At 36.8% G+C, this 22,505-nt stretch overlaps 2 protein-coding genes across 4 annotated transcripts in view; one reads left to right on the top strand and one right to left on the bottom strand.

The window, feature by feature from the left end:
- Window positions 1-22,505, top strand: part of SMAP1 (small ArfGAP 1) — a 177,475-nt gene that overhangs the window by 5,937 nt on the left and 149,033 nt on the right. The window lies entirely within an intron of this gene.
- On the bottom strand, window positions 20,126-21,635 carry LOC125102848 (dnaJ homolog subfamily A member 1-like). The gene is made up of 2 exons (XM_047734433.1): window positions 21,206-21,635; window positions 20,126-21,057 (listed from the first exon to the last, which is right to left on the bottom strand). The coding sequence occupies exons 1-2, from the start codon at window positions 21,544-21,546 to the stop codon at window positions 20,184-20,186; spliced, it is 1,215 nt and encodes a 404-aa protein (XP_047590389.1). The 5' UTR covers window positions 21,547-21,635; the 3' UTR covers window positions 20,126-20,183.

Below are 22,505 nucleotides of genomic sequence, written 5' to 3'. Positions count from 1 at the left end.
CAAAGCAACTTGGAGGCCATTTTGTTGACTGCCTTACATTCTGACCCCTATAAAGAGTTGATTTAATATACATTTTTATCTATATCTATATCTGTATCTATATATATAATTTTGTTGGTAAATCAGCATGTTCTGGGCACTCCAAAGTTTAAATTTCATGTCAAATACTGTTGTGTGTTTTTAGAAGTTCGGGGTATGGTCCACAAACTAGTTAGGGATCTCAATAGACAAGAGACAATGATTTGTTAAATTCTAGTCTATGCATAGACTGTAGCTCATTAAAAGTTTAGTGTTGGGAAAGCTCTGTGACTTGAAAAAGATAGGAAAGAAGGAGGAGAAGAAGGTAAGAGGTAAGGTTGGAAGTTCAAAAGAAAGAAAGAAAGAAAGAGAAACAAGTAATAACATTACACATACATGGAAGTTATATGGTGCTTTCTTCTTGTCAGGCAATGTTCTGAGCACTTTAAATATATTAACTCATTTAATCCTCAAAACAACCTTTTGAGGTAGGTAATACTATTCTATCTTACAAATGAGGAAACTGAGACACACAGAACTTAAGTAACTTTCCTAAGGTTCCTGTATTTCAGGTGTAGGAGCTGGGGATGAAGCAGGGAACAGGTAGATAAGGTCCAAGCTTTAAAGGATCTGCTAATCTGTTAGTCTTTTGGAAGCAGGCCTTACTTGCAAATTTGGCCTTTGACTGGCATCAGGGAACTTGGATTTGGGGAAGATCTCATTACCCTAAGTGGTAAGAGTCAGTCACTGTGTCCGAACTGTTTGTACAATTGTGTGGTTTATGTTAAATGCCTGCTTTCCTTCTGGGAGTCTGGAATTTCCATATGTACTAGGCAAGGGTGCCTATGTGACAACCCTCCCTTCTCACCCTCCCTCCGGTACTCTAGGCATCAAGTTCTCTAATGAGACTCTGATGAGTCTCTAATGGGTAATATTTCACACTTGTCAGAAATCATTACCAAGACAGTTAAGTGTGTCTGGTGCAGCTCCACCAGAAGGGGACACCTGGACATTTGTGCCTGTTTTCTCCTGAACTTTGTTCCGTGCACCTTTTCTCTTTGCTAATTATGCTTGGTATCCTTCTGCTGCAATACATAAATTACAGTGATGAGTACAACTGTATTTTGAGACATGTGAGTCCTCTTAGCAAATTACCAAACCTGAGGGTGGTTTTGTGAACCTCCCAACATATTTGATAATATAGATTTTCCTCCAGTATATTGTACAGGATATATTAGAATCTCATTGTATCTCGGGTAGCCCAGAGAAGCAGGTATTAGCATTAGAGGAAATTCTGGCTTTATTGGGATGATATGGAAGTAGGAAGATGGACTGTAGGATCAGGATTTCAATCAGGAGACTTAGCACCTTAAAGCTGACAATATGTTTCTGAGGTAATGGCCAAATATCCAGCATGGACAGTGTCTTTGTCTTATTTCTTTGCTTTTAATAGCAGAACTACCATAACTTCAGAATACTAATATAAACAAAGCAGAATTTTTTTCTGGTCACTAAACTTTATTCTACAAATTGAATATTTTGATGAATCCTTTTGTGGATATAGTGTCTTTGTTTTCTCTTTCTGCAGTTCTATTCTTAGGTCAGGTACTGATCATCTACCCTGGATTTTTAAGCCATAGGAATAACTTGATAGAATTGAAAGAGCACTGACCTGGATTAAGTTAGTAAAGCTAGGTTTGAATCCAGGCTTTGCCTCACTTGGTGACCAGTTGTCCCTTCTGTGAGCCTTATTGCAAAGATTTATTTCAACTCTGATGTGATCTGTGTTCTTTTCTGAAAGCCATGCTTCTTGTCACTTCTATGTTGGTATTTACTATTATTACTAATTTTTAAAAATTGTATTATTAAGGGTTTGTATTTTAGGGACTTACTGAACTTTGGATCACGGTCGAACCTGTATACTTTTTAAAGCTTTTCACTGATGACTTAGGTCTACCTGAGCAGATTTACCTAGTATTATCTTTATCTCAGGCCATACCATATAACTTACAAGAGTATTCCTCATAGATTGAGGACTCCTTTTGTTTGAATCTTTTTCACTCTAATGCCAGTGAGATCAAAGAAATAACTAGTCATCTACTAAAGCCATACTTTTAGACTGTATAGCCATAGCCATATATTTAGTCATACATAGTACCATACATACATACCATTTAGTCATACTTAGTACCATATAGAAATGATTTTAAAAATCTCACTGAAGACAGAGCTTTGATAAGATGCTGTTGGAAATATGTGCTGATTTTATGCTTATGTACATCTTGAATGGTAAATGTGAGGACTTTGAGAATCTAAAAGGCAGAGAGTTGTAAGCCTTCTAGTAATTCTCCATTCTCTGTGCATCCTCCTCCTCCCCTTGACAATTTTTGGTCTCCCTTTCACAAGAGATCCAAGTGATTGCTTTTAGGAGTGATTGATGATAGACTTTCACACGTTTATCACTGATCTTTTTGTAAAGAGTGCATTTCAAGGACCAGTGATTAGCTTGACCCAAACTTAAAAAGAAAATAAAGGGGATTTTAAAACTTCTGTGTGAAGTCATATTTAGGATAGCTTTATCTTCCAATACAAGAACAGTCATTAAAAATTATGGTTTAGTCTAGTTTAGATTTTTTTTTTTTTAAAGATTTTATTTATTTATTTGACAGAGAGAGATCACAAGTAGACGGAGAGGAAGGCAGAGAGAGAGAGAGAGAGGGAAGCAGGCTTCTTGCTGAGCAGAGAGCCCGATGTGGGACTCGATCCCAGGACCCTGAGATCATGACCTGAGCCGAAGGCAGCGGCTTAACCCACTGAGCCACCCAGGCGCCCCTAGTTTAGATTTTTTTTAGTTCATGCATTTCTACTCTTGAAAGTTGCTTTTGGTGAAGGATGGTAATGGTGAATAGTGCCAAAAAACTAGCAGAAGTAAAATTTTTAAAGAGAAATGATCATCACAAGCATATTAATTTCCTGTTCCTGCTGTGACAAATTATCACAAACTTAGTTTCTTAATACAAATTATCATCTTATAGTTCTGGAGGTTAGAATCCAAAATAAGTTTGTTTCCTCATCATTTCCAGCTCCTAGAAGTCATCTGTGATGTTTGCTTCATGATCCCTTCTTCCAGATTCAGTGTGTCATCTTTAGGTCTCTTTCTGCCTTTCTGTGCTTGCGTCAGTACATCTCTTTCTGTAGCTCTTTTAAGGTTGCTTGTGATTACATTGGGTTTACCTGGATAATCTAGGATAATTCCACCTCAGGGTCCTTAACTTAAACACAATTGCAAAGTATCTCTTGCCATGGAAGGTAACATATTTGCAGATTAGAGGAATTGAAAGATGGACATCTTTGGGGATCACTATTTTGCTTCCCACAGGTGGATTTGTGATAAAAATTACATATTGAACCTACATTTTTATTAAAGGTGCTGCTGTGCATGTACTTAACATGGCACAGGAGAGTGAAGTTAGTACAATTCAAATTAGGAGTTCTTACAGGAATTATTTTAAAAGTATATGCATGCAAGAGTCATTTAACAGACTCTTCGCAACACTACGAATTATGTAGAAAATCTTTAGAAATTTACCAAAAAAAAACTATTAGAATCAATAATTGAGTTTCATTAAGGTTAATATAGAAAAGTTAACTATTTCTGTATACCAGCAACAAACAATTGGAAGTTGAAATAAAAATTATTTACAATAGCATAAACATACGAAAACTTGGGAATAAATTTGACAAAATACATGCAAGATTTGTATACCATAAACTTAACAAAAATGGCTAAGAGAAATTAAAGCATACATAAAGAAATGGAGAGATGTACTATGTTCATGGATTAGAAGATGCAATTTTTTTTTAAAGATTTTATTTGAGATAGAGAGTGAGAGAGAACATGAGTGGGGGGAGGGGATGAGGGGCAAAAGGAGAGGGAGAAGAAGTAGGCTCCCTGCTGAGAAGGGAGCCTGATTTTGGGGGCAGGGGAGGGGCTTCATCCCATGACCCTGGAATCATGACCTGAGCTGAAGTCAGGTGCTTAACTGATTGAGCCACCGAGGTGCCCCTCTGTGTACAGTTTTAGTATTAAATTTGTATAATCTTAATAAATATTGATATATTAATAGGATTGTCTGTGTTACTGTTGCATGGTATAATGAACATGAGGCATGTATAGTTTGATGGAAATTAGGTAGTCAGTAAATGTTAAATTTGAATCTTAAGTCATGTATGATTAGACCTACAAACATTTTTGTTTTCTCTTCCAATTACTTTATTTTTATTATTATTTTTTAAGATATACTGGAATTAAAATTAAAAACTGAATACAAAAGTAAAAAACAAGCATATCTTAAAAAAATAAGTGTTATATTAGTTTCAGGTGTACAGTATAGTGATTCAGTAATTCTGTACATTACTCTTTAATCCCCATCACCTATTTCACCCATCCCCCATCCATCTTCCTTCTGGTAACCATCAATTTGTTTTCTGTAGTTAAGGGTGTTTCTTAGTTTGTCTCTCTCTTTTTTTCTTTGCTCATGTGTTTGTTTCTTAAGTTACACATGAGTGAAATCATAGGGTGTTTGTCTTTCTGTGACTTAACTTCACTTAGCATTACACTCTTCAGCTCTTCCAATTACTTTTTAAGAGAGTTGTCCAAGGTTTCAGATATAAGAAAACTCCTTCCTCCTCCAGATTTTCCCTAAGTTTTATTGTTGTGAAATTTTTCTGAATTTTAAGTGTTTTTTAACTTAAAGTTGTAATTGATTATGGGAGTTACCTTTTTGATGTAATTACTCTAGGAAGTAAAAAAAAACCAAAAAAACCCACAAACTCAAACTGTGCAAATATTTGATAGAGACACATTCTCTTATAATGTGGTTTCCTTTTCTAGTTGCATTATTATTTTCTATAAGCAAAGGTTTCTAGTCTGTTTCTACTATAACTCTTCCCATATTTTTAGATTAAAATAAATGTTTTTTCATTGTGGAAATTATGCCCAACTATTGTGCAGAAGTAGTTTCCCTTCTGTTGTTTATTTACTGAAAATTAGTTGTTATCTGGGCTTTGTTTTTTAGTGGAGACAATGATTTTATTTCCGTAGATAAGACAAGGCTATCAGGTTTTTGCCTTCTCTTTTGGCCTTTTATTTCTTGTCTCAAATTTGGGCAATTATACTTTTGAGTGTTTTTAACTTAGTTGGTAAAGTATGCCAATAAACAACAGGAAAACAAAGGTTTTTACCTAAAATAAATGTTTGTCTAGCTTTCAAAAAAAAAAAAAATAGTTGAGGGGGCTTCCAGTTTCTACCCTGGCTTCAAGACTGGAAGGATCTTCGAGTCTCCACTCCGTCCTAACAACATGTAAAAAGCTGAGCAAACTGAAAAATCAACATCTCATCTTAGATCTTCAGAGAAGTGAGGTCACAGGGCAAACTGCTGTCCCCAGAATAGATGAGATCAGCGAATACAGAGGATCACAACTCAGTCATAATTCTGGGAGAACAAGTACTGGGGTAGGAAAACTGTAATTGACAAGTTGCTATAGCTCACTGTGGACAAATCTGAGTCAAAAACTACAGGGGGGCTTAGTTATGGGGACAGTCCCCATACTTTTGTGAGTTTTATCTCTAGGAGCTTAAGCACAGTGAATATGGGAGAAAAATCTAATGCTTCTGTCAGGGGAAGTAAGAAAAGGAACGAAAGGGAAATTTATACCAGAGCATTCTGTTCTTAGCAAGGTCTGCCCTCTGGAGAAACTATTTAACTAGAGCTTAACTGACTTAGGGGAAGGGAAATATCTAACTCCAGATACTGTAGCCTTTCACAGGAAAGAAGGGAAATGCCAATTCCAGCCTACTCTAGCCATCCCATCTCATGGGGAATGGAATAGGCATGGTAGGGGGCACTGATACTTGAGAAACTTACAGTAGAGAGGCAGAGGCTTACTGAAAGACTGAGATCTAATGATAGAACTTTGGGATGCTTTTCCACTGCATTACTAAAACTGTTCACAGCAGTTACATTTATCCAGTACATCATTTCCAGCTGTCCAGAAAAACTTACAAGACATACTAGAAGGCAAAAAAAAAAAATAGTTGAGGTTCTTAAATTTCACAGTGAAAAATGCTTCAGATAACAGAAGAATGCCTTCAGGCTGCCAGTTCACACCTTATGAGATCTAAAAATAATTGGAAAACCATGTAAAAATATTTTCATATATTTAAATGAATGTATAAAGCTTATGCATATATATATAACCTATATGAATGGCTAAGGTAACATTATGTTCAGTTTCAATAAACTTGTTCACATCAGATCTATTCCAACTTCTTCTAGTTTAAAAGGTTCTGAAGCTTTTGAGAAGACTGTCAGTCTCAAATAATACTGTTAGCCCAGCTAAGGGGCAGATCTATAAATCATTCCCACTCAACTGACCTATAATCTTTGTGGTAGATGTTGATACTCATATTCAAATTATTTTCAGAATTCACATGAAGTAAGGAACATTATACTGATCAGTGACATTTAATATATGTATGTGTCACTTGAAAATATTTTAAATGGAGGTTGTAATTACTCTTTATATTAAAACTGGGTTTAATATTTACAGAGTCAATGATACGAAAAAAATTGGGAGGGGAACTCTTCTAAGTCAAAAGGAATTTAAGGGATATAACTAACCACAGTCCCTGATTCTTGAGAGGATACTTTTTGAAAAAGATCTTTACAAAAAAATTTTCTGGGGAAACAGAGTTGTGGGAAATAGAATACATACTAAATATTAGATGACAGTGAGAACTTATTAATTTTAATAGATGTGATAATATTGTGGTTATGGGAAGAAAATTTATATTTTTTAGGAATTCATACTGAAAAAGAGGTATCTTGATGCCTGAAGTTACCATACTTTATAAAAAATGGAAAATATGACAAAATCTTAACAATTGTTGAACCTGGACAGTAGGTATGTGGGTATTCACTATACTAGTCTTTCTTTCCATTCTGTATTTGAAAATTTTTGATAATAAAAATTAAGAAAAATCTTTTTAGTTTTTGTGCTTAAGGAATAAACTCAAACTACCAATAAGTAAGGGGTCCTCACTGCACATAAAATAAGTTCAGTTCTTCTTGGTCTGCAGGGTTTTTTTCCCCCAGTTGGAAGAATAGCACTAATTAACTAGTCTTGACTGATAGTATGTTTCTGGATATAAGGTAATCTTATACTGAATGGCTATTTTTTAATATATATATCAGCTGTTCTTAATATGTTCAGAGTCTGTGTAAACATACCAAGAACAGAAGGAGTTTAAAAAAAAAATCAAACTATGATTACAAAGACAGTGTGATTAAGGAATAATTACATTAACTGTTGGCTCTTTATGATAGGATGCTGGTCAGAAAAGGATTATCGTGGAGCTGTTTTAGTGCTGTATAGCTGTTGTTAAAAAGCATTTGAAAATGCAGTAATGTATGTTTTTTTTTTTCTTTAAAGATTTTATTTATTTACTTGGCAAAGATCACAAGTAGGCAGAGAGGCAGAGAGAGAGGGAAGCAGGTTCGCTGCTGAGCAGAGAGCCCGATGCTGGGGGCTTGATCTCAGGGCCCTTAGATCATGACCTGAGCTGAAGGCAGAAGCTTAACCCACTGAGCCACCCAGGCGCCCCTGTATGTTCTAATTTTACTTCTCCATCACCCTGTTTTTCAAGAACACATTGAAAAGAACTGGCACAAACCATGAAAATACACCAGAACCTCTAATGCTCATCATTATTGTCTTGGATTTTATCCAAGGGTTACTTAAAGGAGTATTCATTTCACAGGTATTTTTTTAAAGATTTTGTTTATTTGAGAGAAAGAGAGAGAGAACAGAAGTGAGGTGAAAGGCAGAGGGAGAAGCAGACTCCCCAAAGAGCAGAGAGCCTGATAGGGCACTCAGTCCCAGGACTCTGGGATCATGACCGAAGCCGAAGGCAGACCCTCAACCAACTGAGCCACCTAGGTGCCCCATTTCACAGGTATTTTATGAACACCAGTTGTGTGTAAAGCACAGCTGCTAATTGCCATATGAATTGAACTTGTGTAAGGTGTGTGAATCCTGACCGCAAAGCTTTCTGTATTATTTAGAACTTTCCATTGTAGAGCATAGAAACAGAACTAGAATTAAGCAAAATAGCACTGGGCATTGGTGTGTTTTTTTTTTTTCTTTTTTTCTTTTAATCAGAAGAGGAGGGAGACTTGCCCCATATGACTCAGTTCTTGAACTTCTTTTCTGTTTTATTCGCTCCCTTTCCAGTCTCTTGCTTTTAACTATTGACTCTATATCGATTCCCAGTTATATATCTTCAGACCAGAAGACCTTGTCCCCGAACTCCATACTGATAACATCCAGTTGTATGTGGCTGTGCATTCAGTAGCTCCAAATTAACATGTCTTTTTTTTTTTAAATCATTATCCTTTTTTTTTTTTTTTATTAAAGATTTTATTTATTTGTCAGAGAGAGAGGAGAGCAAGCAAGCACAGGCAGACAGAGTAGCAGGCAGAGGCAGAGGGAGAAGCAGGCTCCCCGCCAAACAAGGAGCCTGATGTGGGACTCGATCCCAGGACGCTGGGATCATGACCTGAGCCGAAGGCAGCTGCTTAACCAACTGAGCCACCCAGGCGTTCCCCCAAATTAACATGTCTTAACTGAAATCTTGATCTTCATTTTCTAAACCTACTCCATGGGTGGTGTTGCCCATCCTACTCTCCCCTTTTGCTCTGGCTCCAAACTTTGAATTTATCCTCATGTTGACTCCAGTATTCTCCCAACTGGTCTCCCAGCTTTTATTCTTGCCTGCCATGGCCTATTCTAATACAGTTGCCAGAATGATCTTTACTTATTTATTTTTAAAATTTTTTGAAGATTTATTTATTTATTTGAGAGAGAGTGAGCACAGGGGGAAGGGGCAGAGGGAGACAGAGAGAATGGGTTCTAAGCAATCTCTGCACTGAACTTGGAGCCCAATATGGGCGTCATCCTGTAACCCTCAGATCACAATCTGCCAAACCAAGAGTCGGATGCTCAACTGACTGTGCCACTCAGGTGCCCTGCCAGAGTGATCTTTAAAAAGTTAAATCTTATCAGTTAGATCATGTCATTGCTGCACCAGAAACAATTTATTATTTTTATACGTTGGAGTCCAAGCCAGAGCCCTTATAGTGGTCCACACTGCCCTCCGTGCTCTTGAATACAGTCATCGGGCTTCTGCCTCAGTGCCTTCACATTTGCTATTTCCTGTCCCTGGAGAATGTTCTTCCAGACCTGCATATGGCTGGCCCTCCTTACCTAGTTAGGTCCTTACTCAGTTATATATTTGATTTTTTTTTTTTAAGATTTTATTTATTGGGGCCCCTGGATGGCTCAGTCGGTTAAGCAGCTGCCTTCAGCTCGGGTCACGATCGCCGGGTCCTGGGATCGAGCCCCACATCGGGCTCCCTGCTCAGTGGGGGAGCCTGCTTCTCCCTCTCCCTCTGCCTGCTGCTCTGCCTACTTGTGGTCTCTCTCCATCTCGCTAATAAATAAATAAAATCTTTCTAAAAAAAAAGATTTTATTTATTTGAGAGAGAATGTGCGTGTGTGCACGAGTTGGCAGGAATGGGAACTGGAGAGGGAGAGGAATAAGCAAGATACCCCGCTGAGGGTGAAGCCCTATGTGGTGCTTGATCCCAGGACCCTGAGGTCATGACCTGAGCCTAACTCAGATACTTAACTGACTGAGCCACCCAGGTGCCCCATATACTTAATTTTGTTAAATTTCATTTCCCTTTGTAGAATGTTAAGAATTCAGGGATTTTTGTCTTTTTCTGTTTCTGGCACTTAAGATCTAGGTAACTCTTTGTTGAATGAATAGATGAGGAGGGGCAGAGCATCCTGGGCAGAAGAATAATGTATATTGCCAGCTTAAGACATTATCTACAAAAGATAACCACAATACAAGCAATATAGGAAAACCTAATTTATCTCAGTGGACTTAGAAATATTACATAGGTGATGAAATGACTTTAGTGATTCTCTTTCTGGAAAATAAGACCTCACCCAGTATTTCTCATTTTCTAACTTTTTTTTAAGCTTATGTAAAACTTCTTTTAATCAGACTTATAAAAGTCACTGACTTTGAATACTGTAATCATATAATCTTTTTGTATGTTTCAAGTTGAGATCATTTTAATAGGGCTTCAGCATATAAAACAACTTTCTAGGTGTTAACAGAAATCCTTTAATACAGGAAATCAGGTGCTTACAAATGCTCTGGAAAGGGTAGAAAAGTAGGAATGACTCTCAGGTAACAGCAGAATTGACATTCCAGGGAACCACTATCCCTGAGGCTGTCACTAGAACTGTTGAATTTAAGAAAACACCAAATTAGCTGTAGTCCAGGGATTAGAAAGCTACATCTGCCTTACAACACCTATAAACTGGTGATTAGGTACTGGAGTGTGGGATCTATCCATTATCCACATCAAAAATGCTTCTTCACACCCAAGAGGCTGGAGACCAGACATTTTATGATCGTGCCTTCCTACAGGAAATCGCCAAAAAGGGCAGGAAGATAATCACCTCACTTTTGATTTCAGATATTGCATAAGTGCATCTAATTGGTGGAAACATTCTCATTCAGAACTCTACAAAAGAATCTGAGAAATAGAGCTTCTTAGCTTTACATCATCTGACTACAGGAAGGCACACCAGAAATAGGATGGGATAGTTGTTATATGAGCAAATCAACAATACCTACCATGGTTTCTGTCTTAGTCACATCAGAATGAATAGGATGTACATAGCTTGAGATGGATTCAGGCAGCATTTTTCTCTGTTTTGGCTCTCTCTGTGTCTTTGGGTCTATAACACATGATTTTTCTTGCCTGCTTCATTCTTTATTGGCTACTTTCCCTTATTCATGTGCTTGCCTGTACCTCACTGGTTCCTGAGTCTATGTGACCTATTATTTGGTTCCTACAGGTGGTTGTCTCTTGGATCATTTACTGTGATGAACTGGCCCAGCGTGGGCCGTATGCCCTCCCTGGTCACTGTGGCATGGAGGCAGGAGAGTGGCAGGAACAAGTAGGTGTTCCTTTTCCATGGCTAAGAGCAAGCAAGGTCTCTAAGAAGGAAGAGTAGCTTATATAGTTAAAAATATTTATAGAAGGGGGCGCCTGGGTGGCTCAGTGGGTTAAGCCGCTGCCTTCAGCTCAGGTCATGATCTCGGAGTCCTGGGATCAAGCCCCGCATCGGGCTCTCTGCTCTCTCGGGGAGCCTGCTTCCTCCTCTCTCTCTGCCTGCCTCTCTGCCTACTTGTGATCTCTCTGTCAAATAAATAAATAAAAATCTAAAAAAAAATTTATAGAAGATTTGGAGGAAAATTTGATTCAAAACAAATTTGAATGAAGTGTTTAATTTTAGCAGAAAAAGGAAGAATGAGGATCAGTTTATATGGCAGGGGCCAGTAACAGTGGTCTGAAATGTAAGGGACAATTAGGTGATGAAGTAATTTGCTGAGAATAAGGATAGTGGGACTTTGTAGGGCATTTAAATCTATTCTCTAAATAAAATACTTGCTAATAGTAAGTACTTTAAGATAGAAGTATATTAAACTAATCTGTCTCCTCATTGATGGGCATTTGCTTTTGAACTTGTGGTTACAAACAATCCTGTTGTCAAAGCTTTGGGCACACAAAATTAGTTCCTCAGAGTCTTATATGTGAAAAGCATATGTTAGAGTATGCAGATTAAAGCCCGTTTGATTAGTATTGCCAGGAATCTTGGTGCCAGTTTACCTTCCCACCAGTAGTATATAAAGACTGGTTGACTGCACGCAGCCTGTCACTGGTGTTCATATTTTTGAAAAGTTTTCTTAATATGGTTGGTGAAATTGTTATCATACTGTTTTGTTTTATTTCTTAAAATTGATCATTTTTTTTAAAGATTTTTAAAATTTATTTGACAGAGATCACAGGTAGGCAGAGAGACAGGCAGAGAGGCGGGGGAAGCAGGCTCCCTGCTGAGCAAAGAGCCGGACGCGGTTGGATCCCAGGGTCCTGGAATCATGACCTGAGCTGAAGGCAGAGGTTTTAACCCACTGAGCCACCCAGGCACCCCCAAATTAATCATTTTTAATGTGCTTATTGGCCATTTTTTTTCTTTTATGATTTGCCCCTTCATTTGGGGGGTAGGGGTTGGCTGTGTTTTTCACATTTTTCTCCTGACCAGTCATTGGGCCACAATACAAAATACCAGGCAACATTCATTCCTCTGAGTATAGTGATAGGCAGCAACATTCACTCCTAGATTCTATAAGCCTGACTAGTAAGTAATGGTGGAGCACTTTGGGAAGATTTTCACGCTTTGATCTACTTTTTTTTTTTTAATGAGTATGAAATTATAGAAAGTTTAGAGGTAGAAGAGATCTGTCATTCACCTGCTCTTATCTCCTAGTAGAGTCATGAAACCAATCATGAGAGGTTAAATGACTTGCTTAAAACTTTGTAACAATGAGAGAATTGGGAGTGAACTGAAGTTATCTGGTCTGTTATTTTCTGGTCCACAAATGAATGTGTTACCCTTGACCTTTGCAAAAGGTAACTCTCAGCTTTTTAATTTTTTCTTTTTCTTTACATTTACAATCTATACAATGAGAAGGGTGGTAAATTATGCATTTTTGTGCTTAACCAAACCCTGTTTAGTGATAGAATATTAAGAAAAAAATTGGTAATCACATTGAGAAATGGTTGCATATTAAATATTTACTTAGCTAGGTTTTTTAAACACAGATTTGGCAATAAATGTAAACATGTTCAAAATGTAGAGTGCTGTTGGTTGGTGTCTCAGGTGTTATCTAAAAGCAAATGTTATCTCTGTGATAAATCTGTAAATAGTGCTGAGAATAGCTTTAAAAAGAGGGATTTTTGTAAATATTGTATATCTTTGTGCTTGAGAGGGAAATTTTTGGAAGTATAAAGCACTAGAATATTTGTGAAAGAGGAAACAAAATAATGGAAAGCTGTAATATGCTTGCTCAAACTTTTGAACTTTTAAGCTGAGTTTTTGAATGATGCTATGTCCCTTGAACAAAGAAAGAAGCAGGTTTGACAAGGCTTAAACTCTAGGACAGGCAGGTGAAACAAGGATTGTTGATTCTTAAAATTAAGGTTCATTCCATTTTCTCCTTTTATTCTGTACCATCCTGATGATAGTGAATCCTTAAATTATTATGACTGTTTAATTTCTTTGCCAAAGTAAATCAACATTTGAAAAATAGCAGGGGAATACTTTTTTTTTTTTGTAGTTTTTGTAGATTTTAAAGTTTTTCACTGTCCTTGTGATACTTGAACTTATTTACATATTCCTTTTTCCAAAGTTTAAAGAATAAATAAATATTTTTTAAGAAGTTTTATAATAACTTTCCCTCTAGTTTTCTTCCTTTAGTTGACCGTGGGTTGTTAGATTCATTGCTCTGCTGTTATCCTTGAGAGGACACTAGTTCAGTAGCTAAAAACAAAGGGTTTGAAGGCTGACTGCTCTGTGTTAAAATCCTAGCTCTCCCATTGCTACCTCTGTGATTTTTTTTTTTCCTCTCCCTCTCTTCGCTTTCACCCCTCCCTCCTTCCTTCCTTGCAGTGGGAGGGTGGTATTTAAACTTTCTAAGCCTCTGTGTCATCATATGTAAAATGGCCATACCTGTTGTCACAGAGTTATGAGAGTTAACTGAGCTTGTGATGAAGTAATGTCTGGTACAAAATAAGGGTTTGATAAATGAATGAGGGTATGATAATTATGTTGGATCTTGTGGGTTTTTGTTTTGTTTTTAAAGCACTCAGAATCATTTAGTGTTTTTTTTGTTGTTGTTTTTTACTTTGCAGGAAGAATTTGTGAATTATATTTTATTTGGTAAATAATGTAATTGAGTAGATTCTGAGAGCAAGAATACTTTATAGAAGGCTCAGGAAAAGAAGGTTGTTATTTTCTTTTAACCTTTTATGTGCTGGTTCACTAGACAATCAGAGGTATATAACAGAAGCCCTGCCCCGCCCTTTAAGATCCTTTACTTTAAGGAGACAGTCAAGCTGGGGTGCTTGGGTGGCTCAGTGGGCTAAGCCTCTGCCTTCGGCTCAGGTCATGATCTCGGGGTCCTGGGCTCGAGCCCCGCATCGGGCTCTCTGCTCAGCAGGGAGCCTGCTTCCCCCTCTTTCTCTGCGTGTCTCTCTGCCTATTTGTGATTTCCCTCGGTCAAATAAATAAATAAAATCTTAAAAAAAAAAAAAGGAGACAGTCAAGCCATAAGCACAAAGACTATATATGTATTATATATTAATATATTTTATTTTATATATGTGTGTGTGTGTCTATGTATATTTATCTGTGTCATGTGTCTATATAGACACACCCACACATATATATTCTAGATACCTATGTGGAAGGAGTAGTGCAAGCATTAATGTTATAGAAGTTCAGAGAAAGTAAAAATCACCAGAGCAGGAGTCAGGGAAGCCTTTTAACAAAAAAGGTAGTTCTTGAGGAAGAGGAGAATCAAACTTAAAGGCAAAGAGTGGCAAAGTTATTCTAGGTAGAAAGTTATTCCAGGTAGAAAGTTATTCTAGGTAGGACAAGTTTGTCCATATACTTAGTGCACGTGGTTTTCACATTCCTGGAAGCAGGTATAAGTACCAAGCAGAAATTTAGGAAAGGGGATAGACAAAGGAGTGATTATTGCTTTGGGAATCATCTGTGTGGACATGTTTGCCAAAGCCATGAGTAGATTAGACACTTACAGATCAGAAGGTCAGTCACCAAGACCGGAGGGAGGCAGCAGTCGGAAGTAGAATCGTTGAAGGAAAAAATAAATAGTGGCCTGTGAGACTTCAAGGAGAACCAGAACCGAGAAGCTTTAGGAGAAGACAGCTTTCAGAAGGGGTTATAGTCAGGAATATTAAATGCAGTAGGGAGTTAAAAGGGGCTAGAAAAGGGCATTTAATTTTGGGAGATATTAAAACTGTTTTCTAAGCTATTTATGAAAGTGTCTGTTGTAAAATTGCTTCAGAACCTGTTTTCCATCCTCTGTAGTGAGAGTCAAGAAAGTGAATGAATCGGGGCACATGGGTGGCTCAGTGGGTTAAAGCCTCTGCCTTCAGCTCAGGTCATGATCCCAGGATCCTGGGATCGAGCCCCTCGTCGGGCTCTCTGCTCAGCGGGGAGCCTGCTTCCCCCTCTCTCTCTGCCTGCCTCTCTGCCTACTTGTGATCTCTGTCAAATAAATAAATAAAATCTTAAAAAATGGTGAAGGTGGTCAATTAAAAAAAAAAAGTGAATGAATCTTCAGTATGTTGGGACCATTTCTCAAGTTTTTCTGAGGCAAACGTTTGGTTTTGTTTGGTTTGTTTGTTTGTTTTTAGCACCTTTGCCAAATTACATTGCTTGTTTTGTTTTTGGCATTTAATTTACTTATGAAACAAATGCTCTATTTTTTCATGGAATTCTCACAACTTTTATATCCTATGAGGAAAATTCTTTAGAATTTATTTTGCGGCCCATGGAATATTATAACGTATATGTAAATGGCCTTGAAAAATAAGGCTTGACTCACATTTTATTCATCAGGGTTATTTTGTTTGGTTTGAAGGATTACAGTTAACTCCTAAATCAACTGATAAAGTTGATGAAAACTTTTTTCTGGGGAGACCTGCCAGTTTATTTTTGAAAAATATGTTTATTTTTGGCACTTTTTCTCTTTTAACTTTTATCTAAGAAGTACAATTCCTTTTGTGTAATTTAATATACTTGTGTCTTTTAACTCAGTACTATTGTACTTCTTAAACATTTGGAATTGGTTTAAGAGGTATTTATAACATATATCTGCCCTCTGCTGGTGAAAATGTATTATTGTTCTTAATAGCTTCAGTAATTTATTCCAGTGAGGCAATACTCCATATTATCAAGAGTGGCCATAAAATTACATTTAGGAAAAATACATTTATCGTTTGAAGGGAATATATTTTCTTTAGGGCATTCCTGTGCAATGAATTATTCTGCTCAAAGGGCCAGTAGTGTCATGGATGAGAAATACCCACTACATTGATGAGTATTTTTACATTATGTGTTTTTGTGTTGTTTGATTTTTTTTTTTTTTTTTTTGCAAGTTCTAGATCTACTCTGCCTAATAAGGTGGTAGCCAATAGCCGTATTTGGCTATTTAACTGAAGTTAAATTTTCAGTTCCTTATTCTCACCATGTATCAAAGCTTAATAGCCACCTGTGGCTAGTAGCTGCCGTGTAGGACAGTGCAGATTAAAGAATGTTTCCATATCACAGAAAGTGCAATTGACAGTGTTATTCTAATGTTTAAATTTTAAATAACAAGGATTATTATTTTAATGAAATAATTATTCTTAAAATTGCAATGAATTTCTTTCTTTTCTATGAACCTTTTTTAGATCCGCACAGTTATTAATAAAGAATCCCAATTAACTAAGGAATCTCTTTAGTAGGATTTTCCTTTAAGATTGTTTTTGTACCTACATAATTTACTGTACTATATATATATATATATTGCATTGTTCTTTTATAACCATATATATATATATATATAGCGCCAAATTATTAGAGTACAGTTTTCTCAATGTAGAGCATTGAACATTTCTAGTGTTTTTATTCTCTGGAAGATTAAAGTTAAGTTAAGAATAACAGTCATGTTTTCTCTGTGTTATTAATTAAGATAATAGCCTCTTTCTCCCTTTGATGTATGTTTGGGTGGAAGGAAGGCTAAAAACCAGAGCATATGGAGAGAAACTTAAGATTTTATGACAGGGTGAATCATAGTTTAATGGATGTTGGTTGATTTAAAAAATAGACATTTTACCAGCTTCCTCTAATGGTAACATCTTGCAAAGCTATAACACAGTATTATAACCAGAATATTGGCATCAGTATAATCATCCAATTTTACTGTGATTTCTACAGTTTTGCTTGTATTTGTGTGTGTGGATTTAGTTCTATACGGTTTTATCAGGTGTAGATTCATGTCTCTGCCACCATAGTCAAGATACAGTACAGATCCATCACCACGAGGATCTCTTGCATTGTCCTTTTATAACCACACACATCTTCCTCCCATTTTGCAGCCCTCTCATCCCTGACCTCTGGCAAGCATTAATCTGTTTCCCACTTCTAAAATTTTGTCATTTCAAATATATTATGTAAATGGAATCATATGATACTTTTGGGATTGGTGTTATTTACTCGGTATTATTTTTTGGAGATTTGTCCAAGTTGCATGTATTAATAGTTCTTTCCTTTATATTAATGAGTAGAATTTTATGTTGTGTATGTGTATGTACCATAGTTTAACCATTCACCTGCTGAAGGACCTTTGAGCCATTTCTGGTTTTTGACTATTATGAATAAAGCTGTAAATTTGTGTACAGGTTTTTGTGTGAAATATTTTTTCATTTCTCTGTTAAGTGCCCATAGTACAATAACTAGGTTGTATGGTAATGGCATACTTAGAATCATAAAAAAAACTGCAAAACTTTTCCAGAGTGGCTGTATTATTTTAAGTCCATTGTTTTCACGTGTTTTCTAGCATTTGGTATTGTCATTGTTTGTTACTTTATCCATTGTTGGATGTGTAATGATAGTGATACTGGTTTTGATTTGCATTTCCCTAATGGCTTATGGTTTTGAACATCTTTTCATGTGCTTATTTTGCCATCTGTATATTTTCTTCAGTGAAATATCTGTTCATGTCTTTCATTTTCTAATTGATTTTTTTTTTTTTTTTTTTACTGAGTTGTGTTTTTTCTTAGTAGACTTTTTAAGAGCAGTTTTAGGTTCACAGCAAAATTAAAAAGGTACAGAGATTTTCCATCTACCCCTTGCCTCTACACGTGTGTAGCTTCCTCCATTATCAAGATAGTGTTGAGTTTTGAAAGTGCTTTGTATACTTTAGACATTAGTCTTTTGTCAGATATATGCAACTATTTTCTCCTGTAGCATGTCTTTACATCCTTTTCACATGGTCTTTTTTTTTTTTTTTAAAGATTTTATTTATTTGAGAGAGAGAGAGCACAAGCAGGGTGAGGGGCAGAGGGAGAGGGAGAAGCAGATTCCCCACTGAGCAGGGAGCCCCATGCGGGGCTCGATCCCAGGACCCTGAGATCACAACCTGAGCCAAAGGCGGATGCTTAATGAACTGAGCCACCCAGGCGTCCCTGAACAAAAGTTTTAATTTTGATGACGTCCAATTTATTAATTTTTCTTATGGATTATATATTTTTGGTAAGTCTATGGATTCTTTCCTAAACAAATTCTGAAGATTTTCTCCCATGCTGTTTCCTAAAAGTTTTACCATTCTGTATTTATGGCCATTTTTCATTTTGAGTTGCTTTTTGTATATGATACAGGTATGAATCCAAATCAGTTTTTTTGTATGTGGGTATTCGGTGTTCCAGCACCATTTCTTGAAAAAATGTCTTTTCTCTGAATTGCCTTTCCACTTTTCTCAAAAATCAACCACAGCTATCTAGGAGAACCTCAGGATTTTGTTACGTTCCATTGATCTCTTTGTTTACTTTTATGCTAATATTATAATATCCATATTATTGTAGCTTTATAATAAGTCTTGGAGTCATGTAATATAAGTCCTCCAACTTTGTTATTCTTTTTCAAAGTTGTTTTGCTATTCTAGGTTCCTTGAATTTCCTATGAATTTTAGAACTAGTTTGTCCATTTCTACAAAGTTATGTTCTGGGATTTTAGTTGAACTTGCTTTAAGTATGTAGATCCATTTGGGAGAGAATGGACATCTTTAACAACATAAGAGTCTTCCAATCCATGAGCAAAGTATATTTCTGCATTTATTTGCATCTTATTTCTCTCAGCATTATTTTGCAGTCAGGTGCTCCCATGAGCTATACATATACCGTCTCAGCAGTATTTTGTAGTCTTCAGGATGCAGATCTTATTTATCTTCTGTCAGGTTTATTTCTAAGTAATTTTTATTTTTAAGTGTTATTGTAAATGGATTTTTTAACATTTCAATTTCTTTTTTTTTTTTTTAAGATTTTTGTAATCTTTACACCCAGTGTGGGACTCACACTCACAACCCTGAGTTGTGTGCTCCATTGACCAAGCCAGCTAGGTGCCCCCAAACATTTCAATTTTTGATTGTTGTTGGAATATGGAAATATAGTAGGTTTTTGCATATTTGTCTTGTATCCCGAAACCTTGCTGACCTCGTGTATTTGTTTTAGTAGCTTTTTAATAGATACCTGTCTCCTACCTAGATGATTGTCATCCTCAAAGATAATTTTTACGTCCTCCCCAATTTGGATACCTCTTTTCCTTACCTTATTTCAGTAGCTAGAACCTTCAGTAAAATAAGAGTGGTGACTTGTCTCATTCATGATGTTAAAGGAGAAAACATGGAAACTTTCACCCTTTAATATGTGTGGGCCAAAAGTTTTTCACAGATTTTTTTATTGAATTGAGGAAGTTCCTCTCTTTCTAGTTTTCTGAGATTTTTTAAAAATCAGAAATGGATGTTGAATATTATCAATGCTTTTTCTGCATCTTTTGAGATCATAGTGTTTTGTGGTTGTTGCTGTTCTTTAACATAGGGGATTACATTTGATTTTGATTGAATATTAAACTAACTGTGCATTCCTGGGACAAACCACACTTGGTCATTATCTTTTCCATATATTCCTGAATTTAATTTGTTAAAACTCTATTAAGAGTTTTCGCAAATATTCATGAAGGGTCTTGATCTGTACGTTTAATTTTTTATGATGTCCTTGTCTGGTTTTGGTATCAGGGTTATGTTGACCTCTAGAATGAATTGGGAATTACCTCCCCCCCATCCCCCCCCCCAGTTTCCTGAAGAGTGTGTGTAGAATTTGTATCATTCCTTAATTGTTTGGTAGATTTCCCTAATGAAACCACCTGGATTTTGATGGAAGGTTTTTTTTTTTTTTTGAGCTTTTATATTTGAGTTTATTTTTCATTTAACTTTTAAAACAATACTATAGTTGAATATTAAAACAAAAACAATACCAAGTAGTGAGCTATGATTATAGTCCTTCACTCATTCACTACTGCACATAAAATGCCAGCAGTGTTATTCACTGGCCCCATTAAGAGGTCTGACACTGAACACCACCCCTGGGATGATGTTCATCATCCTCATATGCTTCCCCATTGTAATGGCGCCGTCTTTCCTGATTTGGATCAAAGTCCACCAGTTCTACCTGGTCCATTTCATCAGTCTCTTCTACTTCCTTCCTCTCAGGTAGGAGTTTTTCCAGCAAAGAGAGTTTATCAGGAGACAGAAAGCCATTCTCAGGAACGTTTACCTTAAATTCGATGATGAGGCGACCCTTCTCATATGGCCTACGATAAATTGGCATGCCTTCATTTAGCACACACTTGATATCTCCATGCTTGACAATTTGACCTGGATGAGAGGTGATGACAATGGTTCGGTTGTCCAGAGTAGATATTGGCTTTTGGAAACCGCACAGTGCTTCAACCAGCTGTATGTCCATACACATGAAAAGGTCTTCTCCTCGCCGAGTAAACACAGCATGGTCCTTCTGATCTAAAACAATGATAATATCTCCTGGTTCCAGTCCTGGTTCTTGGTCTCCTTCACCATGGAATGTTATCTTCTGGCCATCTTTCATGCCTTTGTCAATATGAACTTCTAGAATCTTCTTCTCTCGAACTATCTTCCTTCCATTGCAGCTTTTACATCTATCTTTAGGACTGATCCGTTCCCCATGGCCCTGGCACTCCATGCACACAGACTGAATTTGCTGAACCATTCCAGGTCCTATTTGATGAATTCTTATTTGCATTCCAGTACCTCGGCAATTGGGACAACACTCAACTGCTCCTTTCTTACCACCTCGGCCTTCACATTTATCGCAAATCACATTCTTTTGCAGAGCTGGTTTTCTTGTTGCACCATTATATAAATCTTCTAAGGTTACTGAGAGGAGAAAGTTACTTCTAAATCATAATCATTTTAGTGGTATTTGTCAACTTCGCCACGTTAACTTTGCAACATCATTTCTTCATTTGTGAAGTAGTAAAATTCATGTCAAAAAGGAAAGGGGGAATGGAGGAAGTCCGTTAGTTCATTCCAATAAATTACCTCTCCAGTTCCTCTCCAGTTGCATTTTTACCTCTCCTTTCTCTCTGCATTCTTCCTCCTCCTCCAAAAAACATATCAAAGATGTCCATGGGGGAGCCAAAACCACCACCAGCTCCACCTTCTTTAATTGCCTGTTCACCTCCTTTGTCATATAATTCCCTTTTCTTTGCATCAGAGAGTACTTCATAAGCTTGAGAAATCTGTTTAAACTTCTCTCCTTCATTTGGATTCTTATCAGGGTGGTACTTTAAGGCCAGTTTCCTGTAGGCCTTTTTCAGTTCTTCTTGGGTGGCATTGGGTTTGACCCCCAAAACATCATAGTAAGTGGTTTCTTTCACCATTTTCTACAGCCGGTGAGAGGGCCGAGGCCGATGTGGGGGAGCGGGAAGGAGCGCGTTGCTGGGCGCAGCTCTGGTAGCCGCTGCTCCTCCGCGTCTCACCGAGCGTTCTGGAAAGTTCCGCTTGATGGAAGGTTTTTAACTACATATCCAATTTCTTTAATAGAAAGTCTATTTGGTTATCTTTTCCTTGTGGAAAGAGCTCATTTGGGTCTTTGAAAGTATCAGTGAATTTATTAGCATAAAATTGTCCATAATATTCCCTTATTATTTTTTTAGTATATTTAGAATCTATAATGATGCCATTTATCTCATTCCTGATGTTGGTCATTTGTGTTTTATCTCTTTTTCTTAATCAGTTGCGCTAAAGGTTTGTCAGTTTTATTGATATTCTCAAATAATCACCTTTTATTTTCATTGACCTTCTTTGTTGTTTTCCTGTTTTCTGTTTCATTTATTTCTTTTTTTTTTTTAAAGATTTTATTTATTTTATTTGACAGAGATCACAAGTAGACAGAGAGGCAGGCAGAGAGGGAGGAGGAAGCAGGCTCCCCGAGAGAGCAGAGAACCCGATGCGGGGCTCGATCCCAGGGCCCTGGGATCATGACCTGAGCTGAAGGCAGAGGCTTTAACCCACTGAGCCACCCAGGCGCTCCTGTTTCATTGATTTCTGTCCTCTTTATGTCACCATTGTTTTTGAAAGATATTTTAGCAAGTAAATAGTTCTCAGTGTACAAAATTTCACTTTCAGTACTTTGAAGATGTTTCACTGTCTTCTAGGTAGCATTATTTCTTTTTTTCTTTTGTAGCATTATTTCTGATGAGAAAATTGTCATCATTCTGTTTGTTTCTTTGTACGTTATGCATTACTTCCCCCTAACTGCTTCTAAGATTTTTCAGTTCATCTGTAGTTTTAAGCATTTATGTTATGATGTACCTTTGGGAGATCTTTGTTTCTTGGC

The sequence above is a fragment of the Lutra lutra genome, chromosome 6 (genome assembly GCF_902655055.1).
Source record: "Lutra lutra chromosome 6, mLutLut1.2, whole genome shotgun sequence".
In the NCBI taxonomy this organism is placed as follows: Eukaryota; Metazoa; Chordata; class Mammalia; order Carnivora; family Mustelidae; genus Lutra; species Lutra lutra.
Note: the sequence above shows the minus strand (reverse complement) of the source record. Positions and strands in the feature narration are given on the sequence as shown.

What these genes read in the sequence shown, in the direction of transcription:
- LOC125102848 (XM_047734433.1), bottom strand. Translation starts at nt 21,546, where the DNA reads ATGGTGAAAGAAACCACTTACTATGATGTTTTGGGGGTCAAACCCAAT. An exon ending in ACTGGAGAGGAACTGGAGAG is followed by an intron (nt 21,058 to 21,205) that starts GTAATTTATTGG and finishes ATGATTTAGAAG; the next exon opens with TAACTTTCTCCTCTCAGTAA.